Below are 18,249 nucleotides of genomic sequence, written 5' to 3'. Positions count from 1 at the left end.
TCAATTTAGTATTTTCACTCATGCAACTTTTGGCTGCTTTAAAATCCCAATTCTCCACAAAAGAAGGTTTAAGATGAGCTACTGAAGATTTGCCGCTTTGGGAGAAGGCCTAGAAAAAGGCCCTCTCTGCCTGAGAACTTGGAGAGGTGCTGCTAGTCTGCCTCTGAATGTGGGCTCAGGTCTCACAGAGATGTAGAAGGCAGGTGGGGTGTGCCCAGTGGGTTTTCAAGGTTTCTGGGAGACCCTTGAGTGTTTCATAAAGATGTGTGTGATTGAATCAACCCAGAGTTATGTACAAGTCTCTTCTTTGTTTTGTTAATTAAGGCAAGAGTTTTTCAGCAGCAGCAGCAGCAGCAGCAGCAGCAGCAAGCCGCCGCCGCCGCCCAAGCACAAGCCCAGGCTGTTCAGATGGGAGCTTCAGGCCAGGTAAGCTCCCCTGAGCCCAAAGAACCAGCCTCAGCCTGTAGCAAGTTGCCTGCACAACCACTGGGAGTGTGACGGGAGGATCCCGGTGAATGTTTGAGGACAGCTGTGTGTCCTTCTTTCCCTGCCAGTCCCTTTCTCTTGAGTTGGAGGCAGGATTTCATGTCTGGCCAAATGACTCCTGCTTGCCGTGCAAGACCATTTTCAGCCACTGGCCATGGCCAGGCTACACAGCTAGTCCGGAGCATTTTCTTGTTGTTTCTGTAATACTGAAGACTCTTTCTTTCTCTCTCTCTCTCTCCTGTTTCAACAATTCCTGGGGGAGCTCTTTCACTTGCCTGACAGTAGCTTTGCTTTGGGTGCTCCATTCATAGAATCGTAGAATTGGAAGGGGCCTATAAGGCCAATAATTCCAACCCCCTGCTCAATGCAGGAATCCACCTTAAAGCATCCCTGACTGATGGCTGTCCAGCAGCCTCTTCAATTCCTCTAGTGTGGGAGAGCCCACCACCTCCCTAGGTCATTGGTTCCATTGTCATACTGCTCTAACAGTCAGGAAGTTTTCCTGATGTCCAACCGGAATCTGTCTTCCTGTCACTTGAACCCCTTATTCTGTGTCCTGCATTCTGGGATGATCAACAAGAGACCCTGGCCCTCCTCTATGTGACCTTTCAAGTATTTGAAGACTGCTATTCTGTCTCCACTCAGTCTTCCCTTCTCTAGGCTAAACATGCCCAGTTCTTTCAGGCTCTCCTCACAGGGCTTTGTTTCCAGACCACTGATCATCCTGGTTGCCTTCCTCTGAACACGCTCCAGCTTGTCTGCATCCTTCTTGAAGTGTGTTGCCCAGAACTGGACACAATACTCAGGATGAGGCCTAACCAGTGCTGAATAGAGGGGAACCAGTACCTTTATGGACTCCTTTCTGTTTTGTCTTGTGAGCTTTAAGAAGCCTTCATGTTTGGATTAGGACTGGTTAATAGAAGATGACCTGTGCCATTGAGAGCATCCGGGCAGCCATGTTTTTCATGGACTCAAGGCTCACTCTCTGGCATGCGGTAAGGCTGATGGCTGCTTCCACGGTGGAAGAGGGGGCATGGAATCTGGGCAGCAAGGGGAAATCCCCCATCTCCAGGGCCTGGCTTATTTGTGGGTTTTCCCCTCTGTGAGCTTCTGAAGCACTTTGCAAATGATGGTAGGTAACTGAGATGGCTGTACAGACTGGGAGGCGTGAAACTGCGTTGGTGGCAGAGCTCAGGTGAGAGCCATCCACGTGGCGAAGCCCCCAGTGCTTTCTCTGTCAAAACTCGGAGGGCCAGCTAGGGGCTTGCTCTCTTGGTTCCGCACTCTGGGCGTGATGCAAATGCAGGGTGGGGGCAGGGCTTCTCCACAGGCTGGGCTCGGCAGTCGTACAGCGGGGCCTCCAACGCAGCAGCAGCTCTCCCCACCTGTTTTCAGGCTAGCTGGATCTGTTCTGATGCGGGATGCGTCTTCCTAGTCAGCCTCAGTCAGCAACTGTCTCAGGAAATCTCTCCACTGCTGTAACAGATGGCCGTGCCCCATTGTGGAGATGAAAGACCAGCTTGAGAACACGCATGAGGACAGCAAGGGATGCTGAGCAGCAGCAGCCACAAGGAGCCAGGGGCAGGTCTGGGGACTAGGTCTCTCCTGGAGGTACGGAAGGGGGCGTGGGGGAGGGCGTAGGGGCAGCTGGGGACCTCTCTGAGGCCTGGCCTCACGCATACGTGGAGACCTCAGTTGTGGGACAACTGCACCGTGGCCGCGGTGTGGCTTGGCTATCCGCAGCAGCAGAGGAGGGAGGCAGCAGGTGCCAGGGCTTAGAGGTGAGGAGCCGTTGACTGAGCAGGGCCCTCTTTGGCTCTCCCATGTTGCCCAAGTGTCCCCTTTCCCCTCCCGCTGCCAATTGTAATGACAAGAAAAGGAAGTTGGGCTTCTCAGAGAGCTGAATGGCTGATTCTGTTGCCTTCTGGGTAACTTTTGTTCATTCAGCGTTGATCGAAGCAGCTTCTCCAAATAGTACAAACCACCATTTTCTTCCTGTGCAACCCTTGCATGGCATCTGGTATGACGTGGTGCATTTTTTATTATTAATTATGAAGCCCCTTCTGAGTTCTAGATTGCATGCTGTGGATGTTCAAGTAAAATCCTGTTCCTGTTTGGCGTGCGGAGGCATCCAAGAATGGCTGAAGTCCCTCCAGCATGTGGCTCACAGAGTCAAAACACCTTTTGCCTCAGGCCGAGTCCCGTCCGTCTCCTCCCAACCCTTCCCTGCTTTTCTCCCAGCACAGAGCTACCCTTCCGCTCTCTTCAGCCATTTCTTCTTCTGCTTCTTTTACCAGCGCTCTCTTTTTCTCCCCCTGCCCTGCTCTTTTTGGTCTCCTAACTCCCTTTTTCAGCCTTAAAACACAAACACGAAGCCTTTCTGTTCTACCTCTCAGTATTCCTTCTTCAGCTCTCTCCTCTCGTCTGGCATGATGGCCCCAATGGGTAAAGGCCTTGACAAGCCTGCAAAGCAAACAGTTCCAACTGCTACCCACGCTCAGGTAGTTTGGGACTAGCAGAGTGGCCAGCAGGCCAGCTTTCAGTCCATCTCTTCCACCCACAACTGTTGCTGTCATGGCAGCTCTCCTCCAGAGCTCCATGGATCTCACAAATGCCAGCTCACAATCTCCTTGGTTCTTCTTCGTGGTCTCTATGCATCACACATATGGGCTTTGTGCCTGCGCAGAGACCAGACCGGAACCTTCTATAGCTGAGTGGAACGTTTTTGGCGGGAACCCCTCCCCCACGCTACCGCGCATGTCCATGGGGTTCCCGCCCTTACCTCAGTTCTTCGTCGTCCGCCATTGTGCTTAGACCATAGAACCAAACCTCTAGCGTTTTTCTATTTTAAATACTTTTTACTTCAATCTTTCTCTTTCGCTTCTTCTCGCTTCAACGCCTTTTTTCTCTTCTATTCTATCCAAAAAAAAAAAGAGTTTTTGTAGTTAGAATTTTCCTCAGCGACTTCTGTCGTGTGAGGCCTTTCTGGCACTTAAGGCCCCTTTTAGAAAGTGCGTCAAGTGTGGGGCCAAACTTCCACCGTCTGACGGACATTCTCTTTGTATTGTGTGTTTGGGCGAAGGACACGTTGTTGAGACCTGCCACCACTGTATGTCGTTTACAAAACAGACAAGAAAGAACCGAGCGGACCGACTCCATTCGATACTGTGGGAAAAGGCTCTCAAGGCCGCAGAGGCCTCTACGATGGAGAAAACGGCGGTTCATAAGTCCGTTGCCCACAAAACGGCAGTTACCAAGACTGTTCCAGACAAACCGCCAGACCATAGCACTGAAGTGCAGGCCAGAGCAAATAGGGCTGAGATACCCCTCACGCCTGGTCGGTCTTTATCGAGTTCAATGACTAAAAAGGTTTCTAAGAAAGCCAGAACTCCGATGCCTTCTCCCGAACTGGAGAAGAAGAAGAAGAAAAAGAGAAAGAGGGACGCGGAGAAAGCCGCTTTAGCGTCACCTCGACCGCGGGAATCAGCCAGGAGCCATTCCACCCCTCCTACCGCGCCTACTACTTCGATACCGAGATCTCCTTCGGTATCGAGACCTCTGTCGGTGCCGATGGCCACGGTACCGACACGCCCTCCAAGTCTATCCGAGGGCGAGATTCGGTGTCGGTAGCCTCCGCTCGACAACCTGTAAGGCCCCAGGAGCTCCAGGGTTTAATCCCCGTGCAGCCCTCGCCAAGACAGACCCCAAGACATGAATGGGACAGAGTATCTCAGTACTCTGATCCCCAATCCAGGTACGGTTACTACGAGTGGGATCGTTACCGACCACAGCAGTTTTTTCAAGGTGACCAGCAGCATTACCAGCCTGAGGGCTATTATGCACATCCTCCACCAACATCGAGGGTATGCCAGTTACCCTTGCCTCCTCCTTCCGTGCATCAAGTCTCGACGGTATCAACCCCTCGACACCGTGAACAACATGCGATACCGGTCGCTGCGCCGGCTGCACTATCTACGCAGGAAGAACGGCTAGACTTGCAAGTGGTGACGCTGTCTTCGCCAGAAGAGAACTACCCATCCGACTCCGAGTCGGCACACTCTTTAGTTCCAACCGCACCTTCTCCGGACGATGCAGTCGATGATGCTGACCCTTCTTCGCCGTCTGATGATATGGTCCGATTCTCAGACCATATGCTCAGAATGGCCAATGCATTAGGTCTCGACATTCAGCAGGCAGATGAATCGGTCATCGACCCAATTTATGATGTGTTCCAAACAACGACAAATCAACGTTTAGCCATTCCTATACCTCACGCCCTAAAACAAGCGGCTCAGTTGTCCTGGAAAACTCCAGCAGTGGCTCAAACAACATCAAAGAGATTAGAGACTCTATATCGGGTTAAAGAGGATGATACACAATTTTTGGTACAGCACCCTAAGCCAAATTCGATAGTAGTGGAGTCTGCACAGGGTCAGTCACAGAAAACCCATTCTGCGCCTGTAGATAGAGAGGGGAGAAAGCTAGATCAAACTGGAAGAAGAGTCTATGCATCCTCCTCCTTGGGAATCAAAGCGTCGGCGTACGAGGCAACTATGGCAAGATACCAGCTCTTCCTCTGGGAGAAGATGGGTTCATTATATGAACACCTCCCGGAGGATAAAAAAGAGCTCGCAAGAGTCTTTCAGAATGAAGCTTCAGCCATAGCAAGGCAACAATTGTCCACCGCTCGACACCAGGTGGACTGCCACTCAAAATCGATGATGGGGGCCATTTCTTTGAGGAGGCATGCTTGGCTCAGATCAGCCAATCTTACGCACGAAACCAAAGCTAGGATTGAAAACATGCCATTCGATGGAGAAGGTCTATTTCATTCAAAGACCGATGAAACGCTAGACTCCATCTATAAGGCAAGAACGACAGCCAAAAAGATGGGGTTTACTGCTCCTCAGACTCTGTACAGACCAAAGAGATGGACAAGACCTCCGATGCAACAACAGCACCGGCCCCAATACCAACCCCAACCTCGACAGCAACAACAGCAGCTTCAGAGGAAGAGGCCTTACCAAGGCAGGTACCAACAAGATAAAAGGCAGCCCGACTTCAGCAAGAAGCAGCGGGTTTGACTCTTCGGACCCAGATCCACCTCCCTTTGCGAACCGCCTAGCACCCCATTACCATCAATGGGAGTTAATAACAACAGACTCCTGGGTGCTCACTATCATCAACTCGGGGTATGCCATCGAGCTCGATGCCCTTCCTCCTTTTTCGGGCGTGAAAGTAACGGCGCCATCCCCTCCTCTGCTGCTCGAGGTACAGACCCTGCTGTCGAAGGGAGCTATCTCTCCCGTACCTGCAGAGGAACTCAACCAGGGGTTTTTCTCGCGATACTTCACGGTTCCGAAAAAAGATGGAGGTCTTCGACCGATTATGGACTTAAGGCAATTGAACAAGTTCATCACCCCGAAAAAGTTCCGTATGATTACGGTTACTTCGATTCTGCAGCTCCTACACAAAGGGGTTTGGTTCGCAGTGGTGGATCTGAAGGATGCGTACTTCCATATCTCCATCAGGAAGTCGCATCAAGCTTACCTTCGGTTTTCCATCGGTACAGCCCAGTACCAATTCACCGTTCTTCCGTTCGGGTTGGCCACGGCACCGAGGGTCTTCACGAAAGTCATGGCGGTGGTGTGCGCCCACCTAAGACAGAAATGAATATTCATTTATCCGTACCTCGACGACTGGCTTCTGGTAGCGGACAACAGCGAGACGCTCCAGTCAGATATTCTAACCACCCTCAACCTGTTGGTCTCATTGGGTCTGTGGGTCAACGAGGAGAAATCCATCTTGACTCCACAGCAGAGACTGGACTTCATAGGGGTAACCCTCTCATCTCGAGACGGGAGGGCATACTTACCGTCGACCAGGGCGAACACCTTACAGCAGTTAGCCATCGATACCGAGAGCCGCCGAAAAGTTTTGGCATGGACAATTCAGAGACTATTAGGTCTAATGGCGGCTACTACGGCAGTCATCAGATTTGCAAGACTCAGAATGAGAATATTGCAAGCCTGGTTTTTGAGAACTTTCGATCTCCGGCACGATGCTCGACGAACTTACCTTTCGATACCGAAGCAAGTGAGGGCATCTCTGAAATGGTGGTTCTCGATGTCGACGCTTCTGGAGGGCGTTCCATTCCAACAACAGGTGCCCTCGGTAACGATCACAACGAATGCATCCCTAGAAGGATGGGGAGCTCATTGCAACTCCCTTACCGCTCAAGGTCGCTGGCCTGGATCACAGAGAAAACATCACATCAATCATCTCGAACTCTTGGCAGTAGAAAACGCAGTAAAGACATTTGCACAGATGATCGAGGGCCAAAATGTCTTGATCGCGACGGACAATACCACCGTAGTGGCCTACATCAACAGGCAAGGTGGAACAAGATCACACCCATTGAACCGCTCTGCACTCAGACTCTGGAACTGGTGCATAAAGAGAAAGACTTGCCTGATGGCGATCCATGTAGCTGGCAAGGAGAACATCATTGCGGACTCCCTCAGCAGGTCCTTCCATGTCGACCACGAGTGGGAGCTCGATGCTGAGGTCCGAGACGATCTTTTTCGGTACTGGGGCCGCCCTGCTGTCGATCTCTTCGCTACCGAACAAAACGCAGTTTGTACCAGATTTTGCAGCAGGGCAGGAAGAGGAAAGCACTCTTTAGGAGACGCTTTCACCAGGACTTGGAAAGGAAACCTCCTTTACATCTTTCCACCCTTCCCGTTATTGACGAAGGTGTTAGCCAAGATTCGGATGGACAGTTCCAATTGCATCCTCATCACACCGTGGTGGCCTCGACAGACGTGGTTCTCACACGCCCTTCGACTATCGAAAGGGGATTACATCAGGCTTCCGTCGATACCGAAGTTGCTGTCTCGACACCAGGGCAGGGTTCGGCACGCAGATCTGTCGACCCTCAAGATGACGGCGTGGAGGATAACAGTCAATTCTCCTCTACTACCAGAGTTTTAACTGTTGACCAAATTTTACTAGCAGCACTAAAGCCTTCTACAAGGAAATCTTATGCAGCAAAGTGGCAAAGATTTCAAAACTTCGCATCAAAAAATGTCCAAACACCAGAATCTTGCCACTTATCCTTGATCCTCAATTATTTATTGACACTCTTCCAGCAGGGGCTCAAGCTCACATCCATCAGGGTTCACCTAGCTGCTATTACATCATTTCATCGAGGCATAGATGGTTTTACACCTTTTACTCATCCAACAACCAAGAAATTTTTAAAAGGGCTTAAGAACACGATACCAACTGTAAAAGGCATCGTGCCGCCATGGAGCCTGTCAGTTGTGCTACAAGCATTGATACGCAAACCCTTTGAGCCTATGGCCTCGACAGATTTTAGGCTTCTAACTTTAAAGACTGTCTTTTTAGTAGCCATCACATCGGCAAGACGTGCAAGTGAGCTTAAAGCTCTCAGGATAGATGTTCCATACACTATCTTTCATAAGGATAAGGTTGTGCTACGCACAGACCCAGCCTTCCTACCTAAGGTAGTGTCGACTTTTCATCTGTATCAACATATTACCCTTCCTGCTTTCTTTCCTAATCCAACTACACCTCTGGAGTCTTCTTTGCATACTCTCGATGTAAGAAGAGCTCTTGCTTTTTACAAAGACAGGACAGAGAATTTTAGAAGGACAAAGCAATTGTTTATTTGTTATGGTGAGCCTTCTAAGGGACTTCCTGTCTCATCTCAGCGACTGTCACGATGGATAGTCGAGACAATTGAATTGGCCTACTCTATTTCCAAATTAGAGCTAGTAAAACCTGTGACAGCTCATTCTACCAGAGCCGTCTCAACATCGGTTGCCTTCACCAGAGGTGTTCCACTGGCAGAAGTCTGTAGAGCCGCAACGTGGTCCACCCCATCCACGTTTGTCAAGCACTACAGTTTGGACACCCGTGCGAGGCAGGACTGCTCGTTTGGGAGGACAGTGCTTTCGGAGATCTTCAGATGATGCACCAACCCACCTCCAAGAGTATGTCAGCTTGCTACTCGCCCATATGTGTGATGCATAGAGACCACGAAGAAGAAATGCAGGTTGCTTACCTGTAACTGTAGTTCTTCGAGTGGTCATCTATGCATTCACACAACCCACCCACCATCCCCTCTTGGTGGTGTGAGACTTTTAAATGACAACGTTATATTGTGGAATGTACTTTATTTTATTTATACTCATGTTTATGGGGGCACAATGTCGGACTCCTGTAAACTGAGGTAAGGGCGGGAACCCCATGGACATGCGCGGTAGCGTAGGGGGAGGGGTTCCTGCCAAAAATGTTCCACTCAGCTATAGAAGGTTCCGGTCTGGTCTCTGCGCAGGCGCAAAGCCCATATGTGTGAATGCATAGATGACCACTCGAAGAACTACAGTTACAGGTAAGCAACCTGCATATCTCACAAATGCCAGCTCCAGATGGCACCAGGATGAGCTAAACCTCACAGTATTTCCTCTGAGCCCAAGCGACCCATCAAGGCAGCGTCTCAGGGTTCATGGATGAGTCTGTTGAAGTCAACCACAGGAGCACCGTGGACAGCCCCCATCAGCCTGGCTGAAGATAGGTGCCCCTTCTCCATCCCAGAGGATTAGAGGAAGGGGAAACAGTGGCGGTAGGCAAGGAGGCAGCTCCTCAACCAACTCTGTGTACTGAAAAGACACCCTTTGGCAACCTGGAAGGCGATGCGCTGGTCCACCTAGAAGCTCCTGCTAGCGAGCAAGGCCTCTGCTGGCAGGCAGCCAATATTTATTAACAATATTTATATACCGCTTCTCATTAGAAACAAATCCTGCCTCTCCCAATGCAGTCAGCAGGTCAGTAGGGCCTTGGGAGGCACCAGCAGCCCACCAGATGCCCCCGCCCCCGGCTCTCCAGCTAACAACATACTTGGAATATTTGTCCCCAAAATCCAGAGAGTAGCAGTGAGTGAAATCAGAGACCAGCTCCTGCATCATCAGCAGAATCGATGGACATGAAAAAGTAACACAAGGTGGCCCACCCTTCCATTCCTCCTGTTCTCTTCCTCCTCCTGGGTATAGAAACCAAAGAGACAAGAGGGCCCCTAAGCCTGAGCATTTGACTATAAAACGGAAAGCCCCTCCCTACTCCTTGGAAGACTGGGCAACAGAACCGCCTGATCCTTGCCATCTCCTTGCCAGTATATAGGACAAGCAGTTATCTCCTCAGGGGAACGAAGTAGTGAAGTTGAGTTAATTCAATCTCAACCTAACCTGCAAAAAGTATCCAAGAAAGAGGAAGGGAAATGGTCAGATCATAGCCAGAAAGAAGAGTCGGCCAATGCGGGATCATTTGATTTCCTCCCTTGGCTCTCCAAGGCCAGAGCCGCCTTTTGTCTACAGTCCAGCTCACAGACTTGCTTGCAGCACACTGCTGAGCCAATGGTTGAGGCACATCCACCTCTCCAGAGCTGGAGACACCAGAAAGGGGAGCTCTCTGTCCTTTTTCCTTTGACAAGCTAGTCAAGGCAGAGCTGGCAGATACACTCAAGAGCAGGAGGTCTGTCAGTGTGGCTCATTGTTCGAACAAATTACAGAGGACCTAAAAAGCCAGTGTGGTGTAATGGTTAGTGTTGCACTCGGACTGGGGAGACTTGGGTTCCAGGCTTCACTCAGCCTTGAATTGTACTGGGTGATTTTGGGTTAGTCTCTGGCTGACAGCCTAACCTACCTCACAGGGTTGTTGCGAGGAGGAGGTCTCCTATGAAGAAAAGGTGGGATATAAATGTAGCAGTAAATAAATGTGCCCCTGTGGTAGTTCACCTTTGGGGGGGGGGCATTGTTCTCAAGGATAGGGATGCTCCACTGAACAGATTCAGGGGAAAGATGTTTAGATATGGCTCTCTCTCTTTTTTTTGTTGTTAATATTTTTTTTATTTTCTACATTAATTAAACATACAACATTACAATAATAAAAAATAAAAGAAACATCAAACATCTGCTGCATACATATTGAATAAACGTTGAGTACATATATGTTGAATAGTTATTACCTATAAATTATACTACAACATAATCATTCTTAACATACAAGTGCACCCCCCACCTCGGGATCTATTCCTGAGTCCAAAATCTTATCGTTTCTTCTGCTGGCGGTTTCCCACTTCCCTTAGTAAACACAAATATTAGGAACTGTTTCCAGATTCCTTCAAACTCATTTATTTTAGTTACGCCTTTTCTCCACTTAATATTACAAGTCAGTTTATCATTAATAGCTATATCCCATACTTCTTTATACCATTCTTCAATAAAATATTCCCCTTGAATCTTCCAGTTCCTAGCTACCATCAATCGTGCTGCAGTCAGCAAACTCGATATCAACTCTTTAGTTTCTTTTCCACACTTTATATCTTCAAATAGTGACAGTAATGCAATCTTTGGTGTTTGTTCTATTTTCATTCCCACTATTTCTTCAATTTCTGAAAACACCATCTTCCATAATCTTTGTACATATTTGCATTCCCACCACATATGTAAATACGTTCCTTTTTCCCCACAACCTCTCCAACAATTTGCTGAATGCTGCTTATTTATCTTATTCAATCTTATCGGGGTTAGGTACCACCTCCACAAAATTTTAAAATAATTCTCCTTTATTCTCACTGACATACTTCTCAACACTCTTTGTTTCCATAGTCCCTCCCATCTCTGTCGCCCTATTTGTACCTTCAAATCTGTCTCCCATACCATTTTCCCTGAGCTATCTCTTAACTCCTTTTCTAATAATATTTTATATATTTCGCTCATTAACCCTTTTAAAACTATACTACCTCCTTTACCTTTTTCCTTATTTACTATTAACTCTTCAAACTTCGTCATCCCTCTGCAAACTCTATTGTCTTTAATCCACTTTTTATTCCATTGTTCTAATTGCCCATACTCTAACCAAGATAATTTTTTTCTCCTTTAACAAATTTTCCATATCTTCTCTTGTTTTTATATCTCTTAACCAATCCTTTAATTTCATTTTATTTTTCTCTTTTAATATTTTACATAATCTACCTTTCAGATCCTCTGGGAAATTCTTTAACATTATTACCGGTGCTAAGGGAGAGTTGCTCGGAAGCAGCTTCCCTTTAAATTTACTCCAAATTTCCCAATGAGTCCTCAGGAGTGGATTATCTATACTTCCAACCCATTTTCTCCCTCCTTCCTTAAAAAAGACGTTTTCCAAACTCATCTCTACATTACTTGTAGTTTTTTCCTCCATCCAATATAAATCTCCTACTCCTATAATTGCTTCTACAATGTGTCTTAATCTATTTGCTACATAGTATAATTTTATATTTGGGAGACCCAATCCACCCTTTTTTTGGCTTAGATACCAATTATTCTTATTTACCCTCGCTTTCTTTTCTCCATTACAATATTTATTAATAATATTTTGCCAACTTTTTATCTCAGTTTCTGAGATTTTTATTGGTAACATCCTAAACACAAAATTAATTTTAGCTAAAATCTTCATTTTTATTAATGCTATTCTTCCAAACCAAGATAAATTTAATCTTTTATATTTTTCCAATTTTTCTAATACCTCTTTCTTTAACCTCATTAAATTCTCCTTTTCTAAATTCTCTAGGTTTTTTGTAATTTTAATTCCCAAATATTTAATCTCCTCCTTAACTCTCATTTCTATTCCTTTATGTTCCCATTCCTTTTCTTCTTTCTTAGTATAGTTAAACAACATCATCTCTGATTTAGACCAATTTATTCTTAACCCTGTAACTTCTTCAAATTCCCTCAATTGATATTTAATTCTTTCTATTTTTCTTATTGGGTTCTTAATAGTTAATAAGGTGTCATCCGCAAACATATTCAACTTTATTTCCCTTACCTCTCCAATTCCTTCTATCTCCCTTAATGCATTCGCCAATACTTCCATAACCATTACAAACAGGACCGGCGAGAGCGGACATCCTTGTCTTGTACCTCTGGCTAGTCGTGTCTTTTCAGTGAGTCCATCGTTTACCACCACTACAGCTGTATTTTGGGAATATAGCTGTTCTATTATATTTTTAAATTTATTTCCAAATCCCATTTTATCTACAATAATCTTTAATGCCTGCCAGCTCACACAATCAAAAGCCTTAAAAATATCCAATGCCAAAATTCCTGCCTTGGTATTTGACTTTTTTATTACATTTATTGCATTTAAAACTCTTCCCACTAAACTATGCATCTGCCTTCCTGCCACAAATCCGCATTGATCCTCTCCTATATATTCTGATATAAATTTATTTAACCGTTTAGCCATAATAGATGAAAAAATTTTGGCATCCTGATTTATTAGTGATATAGGTCTATAAGAATCAGGACTAGTCAAATCTTTATCTGGTTTTGGAATTAATATTATCAATGAATGTTCCCATGAATCAGGTATCTTCTCTCCTAATAATATAGTATTATAAAGTTTCACTAATTTCGGGACTAAAAATTCTTTAAAAGCTTTATAATATTCTGATCCTAAACCATCTGCTCCCGGTGATTTACCAACTTTCAAATTATCAATTACGTCTTCAACTTCTCTTTGAGTTATTACCTTCTCCATTTGCTCTTTATGTACTATTTTTATTCTCTTCCTTATAAACCTTCCAATATATTCCTCCACCTTCTCTTGTTGAATTTCTTTACCCTTATATAATTCCTGATAAAATTTCTGAAAATTTTTTATTTTATCTTTCATTGTATGACAATAATTCCCTCGATTATCCTTCAATGCTTCTATCCCATTTCTCCCTTTTTCTTTTTGTGTGAGTCTGGCAAGCAATCTAGAATTCCTATTGCTATTTTCGAAATATTCCCTTTTCATATATATTAAATTTTTTTGAACCTCCTCTAAATTTAAATTTTCTAATTGTCTCTTCTTAGCTTGTATTTCTACTAATTTATATTTATTTTTACCTTGCCAATATTCTTCCTCCAAACTTCTAATTTCTGTCTCTAGCTTTTCCTGCTCAGCATGTTGTTGTCTTTTTAAACTGCACATTTCTCTAATACAAATTCCTCTTACTACAGCCTTCATGGTATCCCAAACGACTGACCCAACTGTTCCTCCCTTTTCATTAATTTCCCATGACTCCGACAATTCCTTCTGAATTTTTCTACCACTTTATTATATTTCAATATTTTTGTATTCAATTTCCATCTATACGCCTCTTTATAGTTCTTCTTAACTGCAAATTCTAGACTTAACAAAGCGTGATCAGTTACCTTTATTACCCCCATTTCCATTTTACAAATCTTCGTTGCAAAATCTTTTGAGACAAAAATATAATCTATCCTGGAGTATGTATGATGAACTGGGGAAAAATATGAAAACCCAGGCTTAACCCCGTTGAGTAAACGCCAAGAATCTAAATAATCGTTTTCTTTTACTAATTTATTCAAGATAGTTATATTATTCCTCTTTTCAACCTTAGTGGGGTTCGACCTGTCCCATCTATTATCTATAACCATATTAAAATCCCCAGCTAAAATAACATACCCCTCCTTAAATTCTTCTATTTCTTTAAATATTTTTTATAAAAAACTCTCTCTGTCTCTCATTTGGGGCATACACATTAATTAACGTATATACCTTTCCTTCAATTTTACCTTTTATCATAAGATATCTACCACTATCATCCTTTTTTATATCTTCTAATATGAATCCACTTTTTTTCGAAATCAAAGTGGCCCCTCCATTTTTTTTTGAAGTCCCTAACGACTTTTCATAATAAGCTAGCCACTTTAATTTTATCATATTCGAATTCTCGGAGCCTTGGTGTGTTTCTTGCAACATTATGATATCAGATCCTTCTTTATTAAACATTTGTTCTATTCTCCTCCTTTTCACGACTGCCCCCAAACCTTTAACATTGAGTGTTGATACTTTTATCTTTTTATCCATATTCACCCTTTTGGAGTCTCTTTCGATCCCTTGTGCTCTGAAACTCAAATTTACACACATAAAAACACAACCTCCATACTACAACCCCCAATCCCCTTACTCTAACCCCTGCCCTCCTCCCTTCCCCCAACTCTTCCCCCCCCCACATCCCCGTGAGTCTAGTACTCCAGCCATCTATTTTAGAGGGGGGGGGGAGGCAGTGCTGCGCCTGGCCGGCAAGGTTTCTATGTTTAACATTCTATCTGCAATTATCTCATAATACAATTAACAATTCTGTTACACCCCAGATGTCCCAGCCTCATCCCCCCCACCTGTTCCAGTCACACCTGCTTCCCCAAACAGACCCAAGCTCTTCAACAACTCTTTACCCTGATCCAGTGAGGTTACTCTGTATTCCCCCCCTCCATGTGTAAATCTTAGAAAAACAGGATAACCCCACGAATATGTGATTTTTTTCTTCACTAGTATTTCAGTTATTGGCTTAGATATGGCTCTCAAAAAGGCACACGAGGCAGCTGCATTGGCCATTGGGGCTTTGCCCATCTCTTCTGTCTTTCTCAGATGCACCTCCCCTGCATTGAGAACGTCTTGCAAAACACAGAACTCAAACTGTAAACCCTGTCATAGAGGACTCCTTAAGCTATACAAGCCTTACTCCTTGGTGACAGATGCCACCTTGGGCTGAGTCAGGTCTGCAGCCAGGGCCATTGCCAGAGTTGTCTGGACCAGTCGCTTAAACCCTGAAACATTGGTACATTCTCCAGGAGCAACCTGGCTATGAAAAATGCAAGCCCTGCAGGTCTGGCCATCAGCATTTCTGACAGGGTGAGGTTTCCTGTATGTGGGAGCTTTCAGTGCTTCCTCTCCATCTGGGAGTCATTAGCCGTGGGCCACTGGTTACTCAGCACAGTCAGGGGCAGCTACTTCATAGAGTTCTGCCTAAAATCAAGGAACAGGGTCCCCCCACCCATCCCTAGCCTTCAGATCCCCCTCTAGATAGGAAGTCATAGCATAAGCCAACCAATCCCTACAGAGGAACAATTCTTGACGGTTTGCGCCACCTTCGTTGCCTCCTGAGGAAGGGGGGATTTGCAGACTATTCTGGATTTGAAGTTTCCTGTGCTCAATCAAGGAAGCTGTTCACCAAGGGGATTCCTAGCATCCATAGGTCTCACAGGGGCATATTTATATGTACCCATAGGCCTTTACCTCACAGAGGATACTTGCAGTTTGCTTACCAGTAGGCGCACTATCCATGCAAAACTCTCCCGTTCAGGCCCAGCGTTTGCTCTCAGGATATTTTTTGAAACACATCATTTTCATAGGGGGGCATCTTTGCTGTATCCATTCCGGAACAATCTGAAAGGGAGGCCTGCCTGACCCTGGGTTACTCTTGAGGAGGTATGTCCACACAGTACTTTCATCCAGCAAATTCGCCTCATGATTTAGAAGAACAGTGTGGAAGGCCTCCCTCTGCTGGTGCAGTTGCTTGATCCCAGAGCAGCAGGAGCAACCCTCCCTTTCTCCAGTCAGTCCTGCAGTGGGGGCTTTCATAGAATCATAGAATAGCAGAGTTGGAAGGGGCCTACAAGGCCATCGAGTCCAACCCCCAGGAATCCACCCTAAAGCATCCCTGACAGATGCTTGTCCAGCTGCCTCTTGAATGCCTCTAGTGTGGGAGAGCCCACAACCTCCCTAGGTAACTGATTCCATTGTCGTACTGCTCTAACAGTCAGGAAGTTTTTCCTGATGTCCAGCTGGAATCTGGCTTCCTGTAACTTGAGCCCGTTATTCTGTGTCCTGCACTTTGGGATGATGGAGAAAAGATCTGGCCCTCCTCTGTGTGACAACCTTTTAAGTATTTGAAGAGTGCTATCATGTCTCCCCTCAATCTTCTCTTCTCCAGGCTAAACATGCCCAGTTCTTTCAGTCTCTCTTCATAGGCCTTTGTTTCCAGACCCCTGATCATCCTGGTTGCCCTCCTCTGAACACGCTCCAGCTTGTCTACGTCCTTCTTGAATTGTGGAGCCCAGAACTGGATGCAATACTCTAGATGAGGCCTAACCAGGGCCAAATAGAAGGGAACCAGTACTTCAGTATTGGAAGCTATACTTCTATTAATGCAGCCCAAAATAGCATTTGCCTTTCTTGCAGCCATATCGCACTGTTGGCTCATATTCAGCTTGTGATCTACAACAATTCCAAGATCTTTCTCGTTTGTAGTATTGCTGAGCCAAGTGTCCCCCATCTTGTAACTGTGCATTTGGTTTCTATTCCCTAAATGTAGAACTTGGCATTTATCCCTATTAAATTTCATTCTGTTGTTTTCAGCCCAGCACTCCAGCCTATCAAGATCACTTTGAAGTTTGTTTCTGTCTTCCAGGGTATTAGCTATCCCACCCAATTTGGTGTCATCTGCAAATTTGATCAGCGTTCCCTGCACCTCCTCGTCCAAATCATTAATAAAAATGTTGAAGAGCACTGGGCCCAGGACTGAGCCCTGCGGCACCCCACTCGTTGCCTCTCCCCAGTTTGAGAAGGTTCCATTGATAAGTACTCTTTGAGTCCGATTCTGTAGCCAACTGTGGATCCACCTAATAGTTGTTCCATCTAGCCCACTTTTAGCTAGTTTGTTAATCAGAATGTCATGTGGTACTTTGTCAAAAGCTTTGCTGAAGTCAAGATATATGACATCCACAGCATTCCCACAGTCCACAAGGGAGGTTATCCTATCAAAAAATGAGATCAAATTAGTCTGACAGGATTTGTTCCTGACAAATCCATGTTGGCTTCTAGTAATCACTGCATTGATTTCAAGGTGTTTACAGATTGACTTCTTTATAATCTGCTCCAGAATTTTCCCAGGGATGGATGTCAGACTGACTGGTCTGTAGTTCCCAGGTTCCTCCTTTTTGCCCTTTTTGAAGATAGGGACAACGTTAGCCCTTCTCCAGTCATCCGGCACCTCACCCGTCTTCCATGATTTTGCAAAGATAATAGACAAAGGTTCTGAGAGTTCTTCCGCTAGCTCCTTCATTACTCTTGGATGCAGTTCATCGGGCCCTGGAGATTTAAACTCATTCAAGGAAATTAGGTGTTCTTTGACCATTTGTTTATCAATCTCAAACTGCAATCCTGCCCCCTCAACTTCTGCTTCACTTTTTCCAGGGGGGTCATAGACCCGCTTTTGGGAGAAGACCGAGGCAAAGTAGGAATTGAGCACTTCAGCCTTTTCTTTGTCATCTGTTATCAATTTGCCATCCTCATTAAGCAGTTGAACCACTATTTCTTTCCTCTGTCTTTTACTACTCACGTATCTGAAGAAAGCCTTTTTATTGCTTTTAGCATCCCTCGCTAATCTCAGCTCATTCTGAGCTTTAGCCTTCCTGACGCCATTTTGGCACTTCTGCGCCACTTGTCTGTACTCTTCTTTTGTAGCCTGGCCTTCCACTTCCTATATGTATCCCTTTTTGTTTTCAGGTCATCTCTAAGCTTTTTGTGGAGCCACAATGGTTTCCTCTGTTGTCTTCTATCTTTTCTCCTTGTTGGAATTGTTTGTAACTGTGCCTTTAAAATTTCCTTTTTAAATACTCCCACCCATCCTGCACTCCTTTTCTCATTAGACTCATTTGCCATGGGACCTTACTTATCATAGTTCTGAGTTTATTAAAATCAGCTTTCCTAAAATCCAGAGTACGTGTATGCCTGCACTCAACTTTTGTCTCCTTCATAATCAAGAATTCAAGTATGACGTGGTCACTTTCCCCCAGAGTTCCCATAACTGCCACTTTATCCACTAAGTCATCCCTATTGGTCAAT

The 18,249-nt window shown here is 45.4% G+C and overlaps 1 protein-coding gene across 2 annotated transcripts in view; it reads left to right on the top strand.

The window, feature by feature from the left end:
• MED15 (mediator complex subunit 15) overlaps positions 1–18,249 on the top strand; it is a 79,534-nt gene that overhangs the window by 34,257 nt on the left and 27,028 nt on the right. For both annotated transcript variants that reach the window (XM_063143988.1, XM_063143987.1), the window contains exon 8: positions 325–426. In XM_063143988.1, coding sequence (XP_063000058.1) covers positions 325–426 — 102 coding nt within the window. The remainder of the gene's footprint in view (positions 1–324; positions 427–18,249) is intronic.

Source organism: Elgaria multicarinata, chromosome 18 (genome assembly GCF_023053635.1).
Source record: "Elgaria multicarinata webbii isolate HBS135686 ecotype San Diego chromosome 18, rElgMul1.1.pri, whole genome shotgun sequence".
In the NCBI taxonomy this organism is placed as follows: domain Eukaryota; kingdom Metazoa; phylum Chordata; class Lepidosauria; order Squamata; family Anguidae; genus Elgaria; species Elgaria multicarinata.
This window is presented reverse-complemented; position numbering and strand designations above follow the sequence as displayed.